This window comes from Ziziphus jujuba, chromosome 5 (assembly GCF_031755915.1).
Source record: "Ziziphus jujuba cultivar Dongzao chromosome 5, ASM3175591v1".
NCBI classification, from domain to species: Eukaryota; Viridiplantae; Streptophyta; class Magnoliopsida; order Rosales; family Rhamnaceae; genus Ziziphus; species Ziziphus jujuba.
Window position 1 is genome coordinate 28,836,824 of NC_083383.1, and position 21,063 is coordinate 28,857,886.

The window sequence follows — 21,063 nt, forward strand, 5'->3', positions numbered from 1 at the left end:
AATATAACATATGAGATTTTTATTATTTGTTATTAAATTCATATTTTTTATGGTATTTTTGGAATCATGGAATTTTTACATAAATAGCAATGAAAGCTGTAGGTAGCAGTAACGATAATAGGGGTGGTGACTCTAGGCGTACATGGACCCAACGAAAGGAAGAAGCTTTACTGATTATCTTAGATGAAGCTATAGCTAGTGGGCAACGTTGTGATACAGGGTCATTTAAGCATGGCACACTTACTATGATTGAGAGGCGACTATCTGATCTGTGTCCTAATTCGAGACTGCGAGCCAATCCACATATTGAGTCGAAGATGAGAAAGTGGAAGAAGCAATATGGTATAATATATGACATGCTGAACAAAAGTGGATTTGGATGGAATGACTCTCTTAAATGTGTGGAGGTTGACAGTGAAGAAGTTTGGCAAGCATATGTGCAGATTTTGAATATTATTTGAAAGTTAATTTCAATTTTAGTTTGTTATCTAGCATTTATTTTTTCTTAGCTAAATGTTGGCTTTTTGTATTTTAGAGTGCCCCAAGTGCAAAAGGTTGGAGAGGAAAATCTTTTCCTATTTATGAGAAGCTTGCTAATATTTTTGGGAAGGATCGGGCAACCGGACATGGAGCACAAACTCCAATTGATATGATAAATGAATAAATCTGGACACTGCAAATGAACCAATTGATAATGTCGATTCTTCAATGTCTGAATCGAGGAGGTAGTGAACCATCTACACAAGTCCAAGCAAGAGGTAAACGAAAATCTAGATCGAAGGACGATGACATTGTAGCCGGGTTAGGCAATGCAGCAGAGAAGTTATTTGATAAATTGGCTGCAAAGTTGGAAAAATCCGAGGCTTATTATCCATAATATTTAGCTATGGAGCTTGACAAGTTAGGATTTGAGGCCAGTGATAACCTCAAAATCTCTAAGGCAATGAAATCGGATCCATCGAATATATAGGTTTTTAAGGTTATTAAAACGGATGCGGGGAAGATTGCATTTGCTCATGACTTTTTGGATAACTAATTTAGTAAAGTAGTGGACTACATATTTCTGTTTATGTATGGGAGGATGATAATTATGAACAATTAGGTTTGAAACTTATGAACTTGTTGTATGGTGGTGGATGTTTGTTTCTAAATTTGCATGTAAGGATAATTTTATGATTATGTGTTATGTTTTAGAATATTCATATGCGCGTGATTGAGTTGATTTATTGATTTTTTAATTGTATTACTATATTATATTATAATGTATTCTTATATGCAGGAATATTAAATGGCAAAGAGAAGAGTTTATGTTGTGTTTAAAGGTAGAGAACCAGAGATATATAATTCTTGGCCTGAATGTCATCAACAAGTGCAAGGATTTAGAGATAATTTATATCAAGCATATAATATAACCCAAGAAGCTGAAATTGCATATGTTGAATATGTAGAACAATGGATGCGGAATCATAATGATGCAAATCTAATACGAAATACCACCGCACAAACACATGCTCAATTGAATAATGAATGGCGTAATGGTTTTATAGTAGGTTTTTTATTTGGATTGCTATCAACAAGTGTATTTACTTATTTGTTTTATAAGTAAATTATCCTTGTAAAATCCAATATATTTATATTTATGTAGTACTTGTTATTTGAATTGCTACATGTGAAATCTATATACATATACGTATAATTTGGATATGGATATTCTTATATTATCAACAAGTTCTTAATTACATATACTGTTAATTATTTCTTTATTTGTGAATAATTGTTATTTATGATTTACCATACTAAAATTTTATTTTTATTGGTTTTGGAAACAATATATTTATGTAATTTATGGGTTGAAAAAATATTCAATTGTTTTATGCATACCATTAAAATATATTTATTTTTATTAATTGTTATTTATGGCATATTATGTTTTAAGTTAATTAAGCTATTTCTAAAGTTATATATTAATATTATTTGTGGGTGTATACAACAAATTTTGTATATTTTGCATGTATATATAAATATATAAATATATAAATGTACAACTTTAATTAGATGTAATAATTTTTTTTTCATATAAATTTAACTTTTAAAATTTTTATTTTTTTAAATTAAAAATATAATTACAAAATAGTCTTATCCAGTCCGATTCGGCACCAAACATGGTACAATTAGTCCATCATTCAGTCTGGAACTATGCCAAACATAGTACTACACTAATTATCCTGTCCGATCCTATCCGATTGTAACACTCCGTCCCGAACCATGTCGGAAATTTTTGCACGTTAACCGAGGTTGACTGTTGACCGTTGACCGAAGGGGTCAAAAGTTGACTTTTTGATCCGGTTGGAATTCTGGGTTGACTGAGGTACCGTTACGAAGTACACGTTGGCACGAGTTCGTAGACTGGTAGCACGTTGAAAACGGAGCTACGGTTTGAAAGTTTTGAGTAAAACAAGTTGAGGTCCAAACTGTCCAAGGGGTGCTGGAGTTGACTTTTTATTCATGCAAGGTTGAGCTTTGACTCATGTATGGTTGTGAAGTGCTCGTCGATACGAGTCCGTAGACTAGCGGCACGTCCGATTTGGACATGTGGTTTGAAAGTTATGGACCTGTAAAGTTTTTCAAATACTGTATTATTTTATTATTATTTTTACACGCATAACGATGTGCCACGTGTGACTCAATGAAGGTGGCCATGTGTCACCATGGTGAAATTCCACATGTCAACCATGTGAAAAAATCAAATTATTTTATTATTTTTGAATAATAAAATTATTATTAATATTATTTAATTATTTCTTTTTTATTTCTTTTTCTTTTCCTTTTTCTTTTTCTTTTTCTTTTTCTTTTTCTTTTCTTTTCCCCACGTGGGAAAACACCAATCCTTTCTTTTTCTTTTTTTTTCTTTTTCCTTCTTCTTCCCCGAAATACACACACACACGCAGCTTTTCTTTCTTCTCTCCCGACCGTCCCTCTCTCTCCTGTGTTTCAAATTCCGGCCACCCATAGCCCTCACGCGCCAGCCACCAAGGAAGCCCGCCACCTCGCGAGCTTGGCCGCCAAGTTTCACGGTCAGCCGCCGCCGGACGCACGCCGATCGGGCCGGAGAAGCCGCCGGCCGGCCAAGTTTCTCTCTCCTCTTTTCTTGTGTTTTCCGGCCAGCCCAGTCCCAATTGAGCCTCTTCTCCCCCTATTTTGGGTCCTCTGAATCCAAAAATGGCCTCCAATCCCAGAAATTCGAAGCGGTTTGCGAGATATGGGGAAGAGAACACCGGCCGAAACTTTCCGACCAAATTCCGGCCACCTCCGGCGGAATTGGGGTCGACGGAGACCGGATTGGTGATCCTCGTTCCACGAGCTTCGATTCGGTATATCATTCGACCATTTTGGTTAAAGTTTGTGTTTGAGCCCCGGGTACCGGGTATTATTTACCCGAATAAAATATTAATTTATTTGACTGTCTGTGAATTTTGTTCTAGGAGCACGGGTGAGTCGTAGAATTGATCCCGTGGTGGATCATGGGTTAATTACGTGCTCCAGGTGAGTGACCCACCTTTAAAAATATTTTCGGGGTAATTAATTGTATTTATGTGGTATTAATTTGGTATCTGTAAAATTGTGCTCATGTGGTGTATTTTAAATATAATCGGGAAAAATATTATTTTATATATATATTTACCATTGGTAATAAATGGAAATTTTGGGATCATTAAGAAATTCCCGATTATTATTTTATGGTGATTTAATTATGAATTATATTGTTGTTTAATTTATTATGCATGAGCAAAGTGAATTTTGGTGGTATTTGTACGTGGTTTTAAATTTGATTTTCCGGGCATAATTGGGTTAAATATTTTACGAAAATATTTGGTTATATTTTATAAATTATTCCCGTGGTATTTTTATGGTTGCATTTCGTATTTCGAGGAAAATTGTGGTTTGTTGTTATCGCTGTTTCGTACCGGGTGATTGGATAAAATATGTGGGATGGTGTTTTGTGAAATTTTGGTATACTTCCCACGGTAGTTTTTGGAAAAAACGGTACGGTTGGTTGTTTATGTTTATTTTTAGACGCACTCATACAGTATTGGTGTTCTGGTGTATGGTGTATGGACACGTGGTTTAGCACGCGGTTATTATATGGTTTAGCGTGCGGTTTTTACTTCACCCGTGAGTTGCCATTGGACCGTGGGCAGGCAAGGTTATTGTTGCGCACAGCCGCCCCCCTCCTTGGCCGGGTGATGGTTTTTAGCAGTTGGTACTGTCGGGACGCCGAAGTGACCGCTGCAGGTTTCTCTCTTTAACCTCCCGCCAGTCGGTGCTCGGGACGCTGGGTATCAGAGGGCATCACCGGTATATGGTGTGGTGCGTCAGGTGTAATTGTCGGTGTAAATTGCAATTAAAGTTTAAAACCCCAAAGGTGTTTAAAAAAAAATTTTATTTATTATAATTTATTACAGAATATTTATATTTGGGGTATTTATTTATTTGTTTATTTGTTGTTTATTAATTCGTTTGGTTCCTTGGTTTTTGGGAAGTACGTACAAGGGTTTTGTGAAAATGTTTTAAAAGGGGAACATTTCAAACAGAGTGAATAGTGAGGGTTTTGAGAGAAATTATTACTTCAAATATTTATTTATTTATTTATTTAATTGTTCGGTATTGCTTAATTAAATTCCTTTATTTTTATATTATTATTATTAAAGGTGTATAGTAGATAGGGTCACTCACTGAGATGATTAGCATCTCACACTCTTAAATTCCGTTCCCCTAGGTCCAGGTTGGAGACGTTGATTGTCCGGGGCGAGCCCAACGTCTCAGTTCGTTGCCGAAGGTTCAAGAAGTTTTTCTTCCCTTTTTTCCTCTCTATCTTGTATTGTTTCTTTATCTGTCATTTTTATAAATTCCACAGTTAATTGTATAATGCTCTGTATACTGTATTGGACGTGTGGTTGTTTTTAATGCACTGGGTTGCTGCTGTTGTTTTATTTTGAAGTGCTGCAATTTGTGGAATCAGTTTGTAGTTTGTGGGAGGAATAAGGGGATGTTTTTAGAAGTGTGTTTTCAGTGCAGGTAGTTTGTGGTAAGTAAATCCCTTAGGGGAGGCTCTGCCGGATTTTCCATTGGAGAGTTCGGTAGGGTTTTCCTGGGATCAAGGCTGTCTAGGGTTCCGGGGAAGGAATTCTGGACGGGTCCTGACAGTCCGATCCTGTCCGATCTTGTCCGATCCGGACCTATCTGGCGTACCAAACGCCCCCTTAATGTTTTAAAAGATGAAAGCGCAGGACAAAGCATTTTGTCGTTCATGAGACGAGGCGTAACCCTAAAAATGTTTGGGTTTATAAATTTAATTAATATACAAAAATTATAATTATATTAAAATTTATAAAAATAATTGTAAAATTAAAAAATAAGTAAAATCTATATAATCATTTACTACAAATATAAATTAATAGTTATGACTATTGGTGATAACTTTCAAATTCCATTTATAATAATAATAATAATAATAATAATAATAATAACAACTTAACATTAAAAATTTTTTATTTATATATATATATATATATAATAATAATAATAATAATAAAACAAAATACTGCTACAAGATAAACATATATTATTTCTACATAAATAGAGATTAATTTTAAAAGAATTAAGGGAATGAGAATGAGAGATAATGTAAATCAACGAATTGTAACTATTATACCTTCTTCTTTTTCTTTTTCTTTTTTCCAAGACAAACAACCATTAAATATTAAATACCTTCAATTTTAGATTGATTACGTGGATGTACATAGATGATATGTTAAATATTAATGATAGGCAATTGTTAATTGGACGGTCCATAGTTGAGGTGTAAGCCTATCCTATCAAATAATTTCTCATTGTTTTAAGATATTCATTGGAGAGTTTTTTTTTTTTTTTTTTAAGTGGACGGTCTATTTTTAATATACAGCCAAAAAAAAAAAGCAATAAACAAAGCTATTAGGAATGCTCTTATGGTAAGAACATTTTATGTGGCAAGCCGTATCATGTATATTGGTTGTCACATAGAAAAAATAAATTATCAATTGAATTCTAAAAATTCCAATTAATCTTTTTTGTAACAATTTTAGTGAGTCTCATATAAATCTTATAAGATTGTCACTTCCTCTTTTTAGGTTTTATTAAGTAAAAAAAAAAAAAATCATATTTAAATGATGTGCCATTATTTGGATAATGTGGTTTGTCATATAGGTTATCGTTATTATAAGTTCCTTACTGCATCCTTACTATGTGAGAACTAAGCATTATAAATTGTATATCTCTATTTTTTTATTAAAAAAATTGACCACTTATTTTTTTGGTAAAAAATTGAGGACTTGGTATAACTGGCTCAGACTAAAGGATAATTGTGCTAGCCAACTTTAGATTAGTAGAAAAATAAGATTTTTTTTACAAAGTTTATCCTTTATAAAATCATAACATATTGTTATCAGCATATGTTGTTCTAATTAACTACAAATAATTTTCTTCATAAAAAAATATATAAATAATTGTCCCTCTAGAACAATATCCGAGTTCGAATCCCTAAAATCTGATATAATATATATATATGTACAATTAATCTCATATCATAATGAATTGATAGTTTCAATATGAAATGTTTTTTATCAGTCTTTTATTCACATTAAGGTTAGAAGTTAAAATTTAAAAAATAATCAAATATGAACTTAATGATATATTAAAATCCTATTTAGGAAAAATAAACCTTATAAGGATCTAATAATTAATATAGTAATTTTAAACTCAATTTTTTAAGCAATCCAAAGAATTAAATAGGAAACCTGATGTTAAAAACTTGATTTGGACTAACCTTGTATATATATATATATATATAATTAATAGAGTCAAATTCACCCCAAAAAAAAAATTAATGGCGTCTCAATTATTTAATCTTAGGTGCAAAAATTACTGATAGCAATAACTTAGAAACTAAAATATATATATATATATATATATATATATATATATATACACGCTTAATTGTATTGCTCCCCTTCCATAAATAAAACAGTTAACTAAAGAAAATTATATATTCAACTAAGATCCTATTTTGTATAGTTTTTGAGAAATCAGAATCTACTTTTAAAGCTCAAAAATTGTTTTTGTAGGAGTGTTTTTAAACAATTTTCTTAAAGTGTCTCGAGTCTTAGAAGAACACTTTTAACCAAAATTAATATAAAGTGACTTTTATGAAAAACACTTCTAAAAAACACTTAAAAAACAAAAACAAAAACAAAAATAAAAGTTATGCCAAACAATACCTAAGATAATTAAATATATAAAATTATTGTTATGCTATTTAAACATTTTACACATAGCATTATCAGTTTCTAGTTGTCAATATAAGTTGTATATCATTTGTGTTTTGTAGTGCTTTTGCATAAACGCTTTTAGTTGGTAACACTTTGCTAAATAGCACTTTAGAAAGTAATTAGATGTTTAGTTTTAGACCCTAAAATATAGGGAGCCTTATTTGGTAAATAATAAAATTAATGGGAATCTAATTTTTTGGGTAAAGTGACAATTTTATTGTATTTGAATATTTATTTAAAGATGGAAAATTATGGATCCAAAAAAGTCTAGTTTTAAAATTAAAAAAAAAATACAAATTTATCAATTTATGTACAAAATTAATTTCATTACTTTGACATCCTAATTTTTCCATTACAAATTAAACATGACAAAATAACAGTTGATTACCATCTTACTAATTCTTAGAGAACTAAATTTAGTGAATTAGTTTCCTTTCAAAGTTAAAACTTCCCAAATGGTGCCTTAGTGCTTTAATTAAAATAAGAAGCACTTTTTTTTTTTTTGGTTAAAGCATTATCTTGGTTTAAAAGCACCTAATTACCTAAAGTGTTTTTTTTTTTTCTTCCACAAAGCACTTCTTCTTTTTTTGCTAAACAGTTGACATTTTTAATCCTCAATCAAGTGTTTTTAACTCTAAAAAAGCACCAATTTACCACCCCAAAAAAAAAAAAAAAAAAAAAAAAACTCTGAAAAAGCACCATCAATCTTGCAGTAATTTTAGGATAAATTACACAAAATCCATTTAAACTATAAAAAATGCTACAGGCACTGTTTAATCTACCAATGTATTTGCAAGAGTTACAAATAACTTCCTAAACTTTGAAAAACTTACACAACTAATGGTCAAGGATATATGTAGACTTACAATTTTTGAATTTTTTCAACTTAAGCTCAATTTTTGAATTAATAAGTTTTTGTTTTTATTTTTAAGCCAACCCTTAAAATATACTACATAGAGAATTATAGGTAAGTGGAAACCTAAATACAAATCAATAGAAAATAATATATCATTCTCATTGTCCCCGACCTACCTAGTTAGGTTTTCATTTTACTTTATTTTGTTTCTGTGAAGTCAGAATTCCAAACATACAAAAGGGATTAATCCAAGAAAGTTCGGGAAACGATTGGATCCAAAAACTTATAAGTAAACCTGCATGGTGACATTAATCTAATGGTATATTCCTCTTATCCATACATTTGAAATATGTGAGTTCCAATAATGAAATGAAACCCTAGAATATTAATATTTTTATTGTCTTTTTGGTAATTAGAACATTAATATTTATAGAAGAAGCTAATAATATTTAATTCCAAATATAATAGGAATTGATTTATACAGCTAACATATAGCAGGGAGCTCACAAGTATATGTGAATATATTCTTCAATGGTATTTGATCTCTTTTATATTGATCCAATACTGACAAATGGGTTAGTAAAGCACTCAGATACTGACCAAAGAGGACAAAGCTTCAACAAACATGGAGATTCAATGATATCTTTTGAATATGGGTGTATATCGGTTCCAATCCAATAGATTTAAATAATATTTAATCCAATCCAACATGTTGGTTTTTAGATTGTTGAATCCAATCTAAGTGTAAAAAATAAAACATCAAAAAAAAAAAATTCCAATTCAATCCAATCTAATCTCAATTGATTTGGGTTGGTTATTTCTATCCTTTGGATTGAATCCAACTGTTACTTAATCCAATCCAATTTTTAATGTTTAAATTTGAAAAAAAAAATAATAATCCAAAAACTTTATTAGCTATAAACATTTATTTCAATATGTATAAATGATTGAAAAAAATACTACTAACTAACTAACATAAAAATAAAAACATGCATAAAATATATTACATAACATTTTAAGTCAATGTACCAATAAGAAACTTATACTACAAGATAAAAGCTATATTGGAATTTGCCTTAAACACGTACTAATTTTGCCATAAAAAAAGATAATAATTTAGTGTGGTGCACAATGTTTGTAATTTATAAATTAACCAATAAAGCTTACACATCTAATAAAATTTTAATATATTATATATTTATTAGATTTGATCAGTTTGAATTGATTAATTTGAAACATCAAAATTGATAATTGATCCCATTTAATTAAATTTTAAAAATTTTAATCCAATCCAAACCAATCTAATTGAATTAGGTGGCTGGGTCGGATATACTTTTGTATGCCGCTACTTACGAGCCACAAACTTATGCCAATTTCCTTCCAAAATTGTTTACCCCAAAAACAATGAGATTTTTTTCATATTGGGAATCCACTTATAATGGGCTTTTTTAGCTTTTCCCACAAAGCCATGTTGTTCCACATTAATTGGGCATCCCTTATTTGGGCCTAAGGTTAAAGAATTGTGGGCTTTAATATAGGTCCACTTCTCTTTTTATGAAGCTCATGCTGGGATCACAGAATTTCCTAATTCCTGTAAATTTTTTTATTTTTTATTTTTTATTTTTTTGGGTAAATAATAACACCGCATCAAGCACAAAAGCTTAATTTCATGAGACATAATGTCACCCATTCAGTTACCCATCATCACCAGGGCATGTCACCAAAGACATATTGTCATTGTCATCCATTCAGTTACCATCAACATAATTCTAAGTCTCCTATAATGTTATGATTTCTGTTCTATATTCATCACGAACACTTTTTGAGGTTCGTATGTTTTTTTATTTTTTATTTTTTAGTTCAAGATTTATGATACCATTGTTGGTTTTATGCAATGAAGAGGAGGAAAACGGAGGGAACAAAAATGGAAACCAACTTATGAATCTCCAAAGTACCATTTCACCAAAATTATATATATATATATATATATATATATATAAAGAATCTTCAAAGTACCGTTGGAACTTCTTTTAAACCAGCTGTTCTTAGTTTTCTAAGTCAGCTCTCTTTGAGAGGACCCCTTGAAAGTTGAAATCAAAGAAGTCTCTACAGACACAAAGCATGAGAACCAAATTTTGTGGATTTTCTATATTATAGATTTCTTATTTTCTTTTTAAAAAAATTGTTTTATGAAGTTTATTATCAATGTAATTAAAATAAATTTATTACGAAAAATTACATAATACTTTTTTATTGTTTCACTTAACGTTCAATTTGTCCCTTAAACTTCGTTTTTTGGATGGAATTTCTATTTTAAATTCTGACGTATACAATGTTGATTTACTCATTTTCTAATTTTTATTTTTATTTTTAAATTTGAAACAAACTGATTGGTTAGCATTACAATGTTGCTTATATTTTGAAATATTATTAGAGAATTAGTGTGTATTACAAAATGTATTTTACCAAATAATACTATGATGCAAATGTGATTAAATTGTATTCAAAAAACATAAAAATAAATACGACGATAAAAAAAGAAAAATAGAGTTTATGTCCTTGAATTTACCTCACTTAGGTACTCATGGTTTGATGGCAACCGTTTTCAAAAATACAATGATTTCTTTTAGTAATAATAGCACTCTCAATCATTAAGATCAACAAATTAAAATTGACTTAAACTCCCATATATATATATATATATATATACAACACTAATATTCTTTCTAACATGAATATTGTTAATAAAGTTAAGATTTAATATAACTAATTAAATTAATTGAATTAAAAAAATAAATAAATAAAATCTATTTATTGACGTTGAAATGTATATATATACATATCCATTCATAAACATATATTTTAAAAATATCTTATACATATCCATTCGTAAACATATATTTTAAAATAAAGATATTTTTTTTATATGTAATATCGTTGTACAATGAAAAAATACTTTTTAAAAGTAATATCATTGTAAATAGATATTTTTTCAAAACATGTCAAACTATGTAAAACAATACAACATTTAATCTGCCCGAAAGATACTTTTTAAATTTCAATTGTGTTTTGAAAGTTAATTAATTTAACTTGAAAAATTTCAAACAAATATGTTTAAATAAAAATATTTCAGGACCAAATTTTACAAGTTGAAAGATAATGAGATTAAATAGTTCCCCTTTTTTTTCTTTTTTTGTTTGTTTGTTTTTGTTTCCCTGACAATGCACGCTTTCACCCTATTTTTGTTTGATAGGATATCATGAAGTTTGCCACATCAGCAACCACTTCCTACTCTTTTTTTTGGGTTAACGAGATTCAATGAGTTAATCATTTTTTTAGATCTTAAATATTCGGGTATCCAATGGATTTTATTTCTTCTGAGGTCACTAAATCACAGAATTCTATCTTTCCGATAGTTACTAGGTCTCGACTAATCCAAATTGAGTCAGATCAAACCACAAAGATGTAAATCTCTCCCAAATTTCTCTAATCACAATACTTGAATCCGAAATCTTACTTAGAAAAATAGATGCAGAAACACCTGAACCAAAACTGGCACTGGTTCAATGAGTTATCATTGACATATCATTGATAGAAGCTTAATTAATGGGACATGTCACCCATTCAGTTACCCATTCCAAGACATCACCAATGCCACGTCATTGATTTTTTTTTTTTTTTTTTGGCCTTTCTCATTGGCTGCCACGTCGTTAACAAGTGGTGGGTAAAAAACAATTAAAGTCTTAGCAACCTAATGTTTTTTTGGGTGAAACTTGACAACCAAATTTACCGGGTAAAGCTAAAGGCTAAAGCTCCAAAACTTTGTCTTTTAGCATATAATTAGAGGCATAGCTTATACATCTCATGTGTGGGACCCCAACTCATATTGTCTTCCATCATGTCTACAGCAAGACAGCATTTTAACGCTGGTTTTATCCATGTGTCCCGTGATGTATGTGTGTGTATGTGTGTGTGTGTGTGTATAGAGAGAGAGAGAGAGAGAGAGAGAGAGAGACTTAGAAGATCAGCTAAATCAATTTGCTTAATTAATTGCTTTGCTTCTATATTGCATGATTGGGAGTACCTAATTCAGGCTCTATATTTGGACAAATTCAATGGTCTAGTATATTGAATAAATATGGAATTGATTTTGCGTACAATACTATGATATATGCCCCACCCAATTCGCCTACCAAAGATTAGCTTTTGCATGTATTCAAAACAACTTATAAGAGATAATAAATATATGGAAAATGCTAGGTACCCAAGAATACCGGTATGCAACAATCTAAACTATCTATTACTTTCTTAAATGAATTTGAAATCAACAGTCTAGATTACAGGGGTACCGTACCCCAAGAATGCCCTAGTAGGAACCTAAATATATATATATATATATATATACAAGTAATTTGATGAAATTAATTGTTTCTCATCTAACATTAATCAATTAATTTTCTATTAATTGTTTCTATTATATACCCTTAAAGAATGAAAAGTTTATACACATATAAATAGAGAGAGAGAGAGAGAGAGAGAGAGAGAGAGAGAAGAGAGGGGGGGGAACATATCTAGAAGGTTGAAACAGTTAATATTTTTATCCCATTAGCAAAAATTAAACATATTACACCCCATATCGACTTACTGCTAAGATTGATGCATGGCATGCATGTTCTCATGCAAAAAGGCCACCCTTTGCATACAACCTACCATCATCATAATCATCATCATCGTGACATTCATAATCTTCTTTTCTGTTTACAGAGAAGAAAGATAATTTTTTTTTTTTTTTTGCTCGTCCTTGACGCTGGTTATGTATTCCCTCTTTGACTGCCTATATTCAAAAACCATGACACACAAACTGTATATAAAAAATGAAAATACTGATCGATCAGATTTAATTACTATTTCATACACCATATCGAGCATCGCCAAACTTGTTCTTGATCCACTTGAAGCTATTTCGCACACTTGATTTAAGCTTACCTTCCATGGTGAACACGTTATAAGAAGCAATCCTTTTCTTCCTCTGGAGCTCCGGATCGCTAGACGTCGCGAATCCATTTCCCTTATGGTATGGCCCGTTGAAGTTATACGAGTTCGAACGGCTGTCCCGGAACCCGAACTCGCCTGAGTAAGCCGAAGAGTACTCCGGGTATGACTTGCTCTTCTCCATATATATCAACAAAAGAAGAAGAAGAAGAAGAAGAAGGGTTGAAACTTTGTTAGTGGGAAAATTGGGCTTTGTATAGCTAGCTTTTAAGGGTGTGTATTACGTATATATAATAAGGAAAAGAGAATGAACGGTGACGATTGAAAGCGGGGTGAATCATAATCGGGTGTGGTGGCAGCCCATGTGTGATGTTGGAAGGGATGCTTTTGGTTTGTGAAAATGGGAGAATGATGAGAGCCAGTGGTGGTGGTGGTGATGGTGGGGTGTGGGTCCCACTTGTTGGGGAGATATGCCATCATAAGGGGGAAGGCAGGAGTGAGTTTGCATGCTATGGGGGTTGTGGTGGTGGGGGACCCAACTAAGGGCCATGTGGGACCCAAGATGTCTTTTGGTTAAAAAGAAAAAAAAAAAGTTCCATGAATTTTGATTGGAGGTGGAGTTCTAAAGTCCTCAAGCAAAGCATGCATGTTTGAATGAATGAATGGCTGAATTTCAAAGTCTACATCAGTTGAATTTTTATAGTGAAAAACAAAATGAGAATCATCCCGTACTTTATGCTAATGTTGGTGTGAATTAGTGCTATGTGGGCCTTTGTGCATTATGAGCTATATAGCACATCATTCACACACACCCCTCAAAAAACGCTATATGTGGCACACCATTTCCTGTGCTTTTACATGATTCATATGGTTGAATATGTTTAATGATTATAATAATGTCTAAATGATGTTGTTAAATTTATCTTGAGCAACGCTGATGTGGCCCCTTTTTTTTTTTTTTTTTTGGGCAAAGGTCTTTGTATCATTGCATTAGAGCTTGTTAGAATAACAAATCAGGGTGAAAGCAGATTAAAAAATGGATGTTGTTTTAAGAACTTAAAATAAAAATAAAAAATCATTTATCATGTTTATGAAAGAAAGAATTTCACTAATTAATCATCTTCCAAGTTTGATACAATGACATAAATTTTATGTTATTTTAAAAAATTCAAATGATAATTCATGGTATAAACTTTAAAGTTTATTAACCAAGGACATGCTAGTAGAAAATTTTTGGATAATTATCTCAAATTTGAATCCCCACACTATTTATCTAATATATATGTGTGTATATATACCATAAGTTTGTCTCATATCAAATCGATATCATATTGAAAATATTAAATCATCTTTTATTAATTATTAGATCATATCAACTATTAAAATTTAAAATATAAAAAGTGGTCAAATATGTATTTAATAATACATTAAAATTTTATTTAAAAAGAATAAATCCTGTTGAAACCCAATAACTAATGAATATAATTTTAAATTTTATTTTTTATGTACTTTAAAAGTTAAAAATAAAAAATAAAAAATACACCCTAGTGTTGGTCTTACAAGTTAAAAAAAAAAAAAGGTCTGAACATCAACTTTGATATTAAGGATCCAATTAAAATTTAATTGTATATATAACATTGTAAATTACAATGCTTTTTTTTTTTTGGGGAAAAGAGTAAGTTACAATGGTTTTAAGTTATGAAAATATAGGTAAAGGAATATGAATTTATGTATATAGTTGTATTATGCAAATGCACTAAAGGAGAAATTGGAGAGATTAATAATATTTTTTCCATTAATAATTAAGTGTTATAATTAAATAACTTTAAGAAAGAGATTATTTTTCCCACTAAAAAAAAGGAAAGTGATTACTTTTTAATATATTAAAACTTAGTAAACAATGTCTAAACTCTAAACAAAAAGAAAAGTCTTAAATATCAATGTGTTTTATTCAATGATGATTTTTAATAACCTAAAAGACCCTTGATCGTAAGCCTTTCTCTATCCATGCTCTATATATAATATCATTTTTTTGCAGACAGTTTTTTTTTTTCCTTTTTTTTTTTTTATCGACTAAGACAAAGTTAAAATCTGAGTATTGCATATAATTATAACACTGTCTAAAAGTAAAAATGAGTTTTTTTTTTTTTTTAATGGTTAACTTTATAGAAAAATTGAGATTTGAAAAATACTATCCCACTTCCTCTATAACATGTATTCTCAAATTTTCCTAACTTTTCACTTTTTGGAATAATTAATTTAGAAAATGATCTATAATTATGTTCTTTCGGCATAGAAATCAAGTACACCTTATTTTTGTGAACTATATTAATGCCAGAAGGATCTCCCGTGGCCAGTTTTATCGGAAACCTGTCTGCAAACTTGTGCAAAATGTAAACTAACCAATTGTTTTCCTTAATAATGTTCTATGGCCCATAAACTGTACCTAAATAACTCAAATTAATTATGACTTATTATTGTTTCCACATTAATTTATAGATATGGAAATGTAACAAAATTATTATTTAATTTAATTGAAATTTTTAATGCATTTTAATCATACATATGTATCATTCTCTTTCACTTAAATAAATGCTTCTGCATCAATACCCCATTAGTAATGTAATGATACCAAGTATTACATGTCACGGTTTAAGTTAACAACCAGTAAATGCACAAATTAACAATAACATATTTTCACTAAAAAAAAAATTGACATTAAAATATCAAAACAAACAAATCCTCTAAATTAAACAAATAACATATCTTCAAATATGTGTATAAGTTTTTTTTGAGTGTGGAAGTCAGCATCGTGGACAGATTATGGACCATTAATTGGATAACAGATACGTAGAGGCAAGTGTTTCAGGTGTCTCATCAAAATAGATATTAGTCGGATCTCTTAGATTACACACCCATATATTCTGCAAGTTGGGCACAGCAAGTCTAAAAGAAATAAGTATATACACACACATACATAGTTGTTTTCACTCATTGAGGTGCTGAAAATACAGTAAATCCATTAAAATTCGATAAATTATATGTAATTAATTGGACAGGCATATCTGCCTTTTATAGCCAATTTTTGTATATATATTAGAGAAAAGTTTTTTCCTTTTTTTTTTTTTTTTGGGGAGAACAAATAAGTAAGAGAAAAGTTGCATGACATATTTGTATCTGTCATATTATCTTGAGTATTAGTTTTACATGTACTAATACAGTCAATCTGAGATTGTATAACAATAATGCTACATTTTTTCTTCAATAACAATATGACTTCATCTGTGAATGATTTCGGCAACTTCACAAATGTCACATGCACCTTCAATTTTTAATATTAGATTTATTGTTTTCATAGATAAATAATTTCGATCTTTTTGTATCTTTCTGGATTTGTCAATTTGATAGATTACAAATCTAAATATTTTGAAGACACTAAACTCTTGCTCATTAATATATCTTATCTTATATAACTTTCTAAGCTTAAAATAGCGAAGAAAAATTTTTTAAAAAAAAAAAAAAGGAAACAAAATAAAGTTTTGAAATATCAAATATTACATTATGGGAGTCCCACGCCTAGGTTGGAGATATAAGACAGATTGTTTGGTGGTTTGAAGATTGTCGGATCATGGATTGCCATGGAATAGGAATATCTCTGTTCCCTTACACTCTTTTTATCTTCTAATATTCGGATTAGCTTCTTTTTTCCTTTCTGTCCCCACAACCCACCAAATAATAATAATAATAATAATAAATAAAAAAAGATTGCAATTAAGTCCAAAAGGAAGATTGTTTGCATGAAATTAATAGTCAGTCTAGAAATTGTAGCAATGTTGATTTTGGCCCGAATATTTTGTGTTCCATAAAGAAACAAAAAACACACCATGATGTGATTTATGAGAGATTAGAAGCTTTTACTTTCTTTCTTTCTTTGTTTCTTTTAATAATTTTTCCCTTGGTTCGGCCTGAAATATGTAAAAGTAAAACCCAAATCTCTATAGATGATTATCATTTTTGTTGTTTTTGGTAGGTGGGGTTGGGAATTCTCAGTTTTTATAATTTGTGTTTGCAAAAATTGTATATACTTCCAAACTCCTATTATGGCCCTCACTCACCTACTGCTTTGCCTGTTTTTTGCATGGAATTAATTTCATCCACATAACAATGTTTTGAAAGCTAAATGGAAACACTTATTTTCAATGCTCCTTGGATCTTTTCTTTCTCTTTTTCTTTTCATTTTTGGAGTTGATTTTTAGGTCCTAAGCCATTTTAATTTCCATATAAAGTTGGAGGTGATTCAGGGAGACTTATGGAGCAGCTTGACCCCAATAAATGATCAATTTAGAATATAGATTTATGTGTTATAGAATGTGACAAACTCTTTAAAGGGTCAGCGTCACCACCACAAAAATTGTATATTTTGTAAAAATAATAATATATTTAGAATTGCACATAAGAGTTAAAATTTTGCAAGCTCTAATTCAAGTACAAATTTTTTAGACGTAAAATTAAACAGAAATTATATAGCTATAAGTATTTTAATTTAACTTTTAAAATTTTTAAATTGAAGTTTTTGACTTTTTAATTTGTTATATACTGGTTTAATATCCAATCTGGTCAAATAAATTGGTAACAATTTCGTTCACGCATTTTTTTCCTTGATCAACCTTTTATAATTTCTTTTCTTACATACTCTGCTATAGTTTTTGCAAAACTGTTGCCATTTTATTTGTTTTAATTAAGAATTGGATCAATCTATAATAAATTAAAAAAATTAAAAATCCAAATTATTAACTTTAAGATTAAAAATTTAAATAACAAAATTCATCAAAATAGCAAAGTGCAATTAGTCATAATTTTTAATATTTGGCAGGCTAGATTGCAAACGTCTTATAGGTCAAATGCGCTTAACACGTTTGCATCTACACATATATTTGACCTTTTCAGGTCCTCATTATTAAGCACATTTCATACATTCATGGTTAAAGTGCACCTCGAATATTCGTTATTTCTCATATTTGTTTATTAATAAGTGGGGGTAAACAATAAAAAAGAAAATTTTATCTATATTTTTTAATGTGTCCTTACCGTAATGTATGATTTACAAAACAAAATGATAATTGACAACCCTTTCAATCGCGATCTGAATTGGGCTTTCCCACTTGGAATTAAGTCAAGCCCGTGTTTCTATTTTCAGCCAGTACATTTTGGGTTTTGGGGCTTCTGCTTCTTGATGAATTCAAGTGAATGTTGGAAAATGTCCTGCAAAAAAGAGTTTTTATTTGAGGCCCTAATCACATTTATTTATGCTGTTTCATAAGCAAGAAAGGTTACGGATACATACAATTTTACCGATGATGTAATTTTCTTTATTTATCAATCAACACGTTATATAGAATTCGGTTTAATTTGTAATCATATGAAACTTTCAAAAACTGTTTTTCACTCTTAAAAGGCAGAAACAACTTTAAAAATTCTAACCTTTTTTCAAGCTGACTTATCTCTTTATCTACATATTACCCATCCTAATAAATCGTTATATATATATATATATACACACACACACACATACTCAAATATAGAGTTATTCTAATGTGCGGACCGTCCGCATGCGAACCACATTAAAAGCCAATACTTTTTTAAAAAATAATAATAATAAACATCGATTTTGTTGTGTACACTTACACAGCAAAATCGATATTTTTTTCTCAAAAAATATCAACTTTAATACGAATCCGTATTCAAACAGTCTATATCATAGAATATCCCTATAAATAAATATATATATATATATATATATATCAAAGGTTATGAATATTTCAAATAGACAGTTGCTTTACAATAACATAAAAAATTAATCATGATCTTAGAAGATGTCAAATCAAAATTGATTCGATAAACTATAGTATAAAAATTTAGATAATGTTTTATATCCTTTCCAAACCTAGTAAATAAGATTGGTCCTACTTTTGGAAGAAGCAAGGCAAAGTCACTTTCAAGACCCCCAACAACTTGTCCTTACCATATTGAAAATTATTAAAATGCTGTTTCAATGTTATACACATTATGAATTTTTAATGGAAATCAGACTGTATATAGAACTTATTTAGATAGATGAAAGAAGAGAAAGAAATGTTGGAAATTTTATGAGCAAGAAATGGTTATGGATATATAAAATTTTACCATGAAGTAATTTTCTTTATTTATTAATAAAAGCGTTCTAGAAAATTCATATTAATATATAATCTAAACATTTTTGAAATACTGTTTTTACTCTTAAAAGCCAAAAACAACTTTATAAAAAGCATGTCATATAAAACTTTTTTTTTTTCACTATGACATATGTCTTTGCCTATATTTTAGCAATCCTAGTAATTTTTCTTTTTATTGTTTTTTATGTCAAAGTTAATAAGGATTTGACAACCAAAAAATAAGTTTAGTGCATTCAAAATTAAGATCATTGTTTAAAAAAAACAATGGTTCTGCAATAACACAAAAATAATATTGATTTTAGAAGAATTTTAAATCGAAATTGACTATATAAACTATAATATAATAATTCAGATAATGTTCTAGGAAGTTTTTTTCTCATTCGGAACAAAATTGATCCTAAACGTATAGATTTTCTATATATATTTATCCTATACACATTTTCTTTTCTTTGAAAAAAGAAAAAATAATGTTCTAATGCTATCCAAAACTTGCAAATAATATTAGTCCAATTAGGAAGATATAAAGCAAAGTGACCCTCAAACCCCGACAACTTGTCCTGACCATACCTAAAAAAGAAAGTTGTCCTGATCATATTGAAAAATCGACAGATCATTAATCACTGAAGGGAAGGTGATGATGACGCGTAATCTTCATCTAACAAAATAGTCTAAAGTATGAATATGACTTCATCGTTAATTACTTGGACGGTATTTTTCATGGAAAAAGCTAATGGCATGGAAAAGCGAGTAGGTCAAAACATGTGGTTGACAAATTGGACTTAAATAAGATTATGAACAAGTTAAATAAGATTATAAACAAGAAAATTAATCATATTCATCGTTTTGCTACCCATAATTACCTAAACCATTAGACTTTAGCCTTTATTTCATATGTATTAATTACCTAATTAACTATTTCTTTCTTTCATTTTCTAATCCCAAAGATTAGGCATGATGTGACAACAGCTCACACTGAGATCAAATAATTATTATTCTAAAAAATACTCTATTATAAGTGTGGCAATATAAAGCAAACTTTACATTTTTTATTTTCTTCTAGAATTCCAATCTACTAGTTCAAAATTTTTTAATTCTTATAAAGAGGCAAAGTCCATATAAATTAAAACACTTTAAAAAAAATTCACTTTTTAATTGGAAGCAAAAAAAATAAAAAATCAATTTTTAATTAATTTTCTATTATTCGATACCACTTGTGGATCCATTTGGCTTTTAGCAAACAGCTTTCTTGCTACATTTCATATAAATCGCAAACAGGGCCCCAAACATAAGAAAATGCAAAGGCCAAATGCAGGACTTTGTTTGCTATATATTGATTGCAGTTTCCTCCTATTTTCAAAAGCATTAAATTGAAAATAGAACCAAATTATTATACATCTAGGAAAATTTAACACAAACTTTGACCTTGAGACACAAAAAGAAAAAATAAATTAAAAGGTTTACAAAAAAACATAAAACAAGCTTCACACGTTCGTGATGATCAGAAAAGACCAAGCATAATGGTCTTTATTTTTATACATAAACACAAAGTTGAATTTTTGAACATAGCCAGAGACACCTCTCTAATTAGAGCTCATATAAACCTTCAACACCATCTTTCATAAGAGAAGCCAAGTAAGAG

The 21,063-nt window shown here is 29.7% G+C and overlaps 1 protein-coding gene and 1 long non-coding RNA gene across 2 annotated transcripts; one reads left to right on the forward strand and one right to left on the reverse strand.

Moving 5' to 3' along the window:
- The first annotated feature begins 2,899 nt into the window (after positions 1 to 2,899).
- Positions 2,900 to 4,991, forward strand: LOC132803852 (uncharacterized). Its single transcript, XR_009639094.1, has 3 exons — positions 2,900 to 3,371; positions 3,483 to 3,543; positions 4,778 to 4,991. It is a non-coding gene; the product is annotated as an uncharacterized LOC132803852 (long non-coding RNA).
- Positions 4,992 to 12,792: 7,801 nt separating this feature from the next.
- Positions 12,793 to 13,629, reverse strand: LOC125422858 (uncharacterized). The gene has a single exon (XM_048475185.2). It carries the CDS (start codon positions 13,394 to 13,396, stop codon positions 13,130 to 13,132), a length of 267 nt encoding a protein of 88 aa, XP_048331142.1. The 5' UTR covers positions 13,397 to 13,629; the 3' UTR covers positions 12,793 to 13,129.
- Between the last annotated feature and the right edge of the window lie 7,434 nt (positions 13,630 to 21,063).

Bases quoted from the DNA above. Each gene is read 5' to 3' on its own strand.
- LOC125422858 (XM_048475185.2), bottom strand. From the start codon at position 13,396: ATGGAGAAGAGCAAGTCATACCCGGAGTACTCTTCGGCTTACTCAGGC.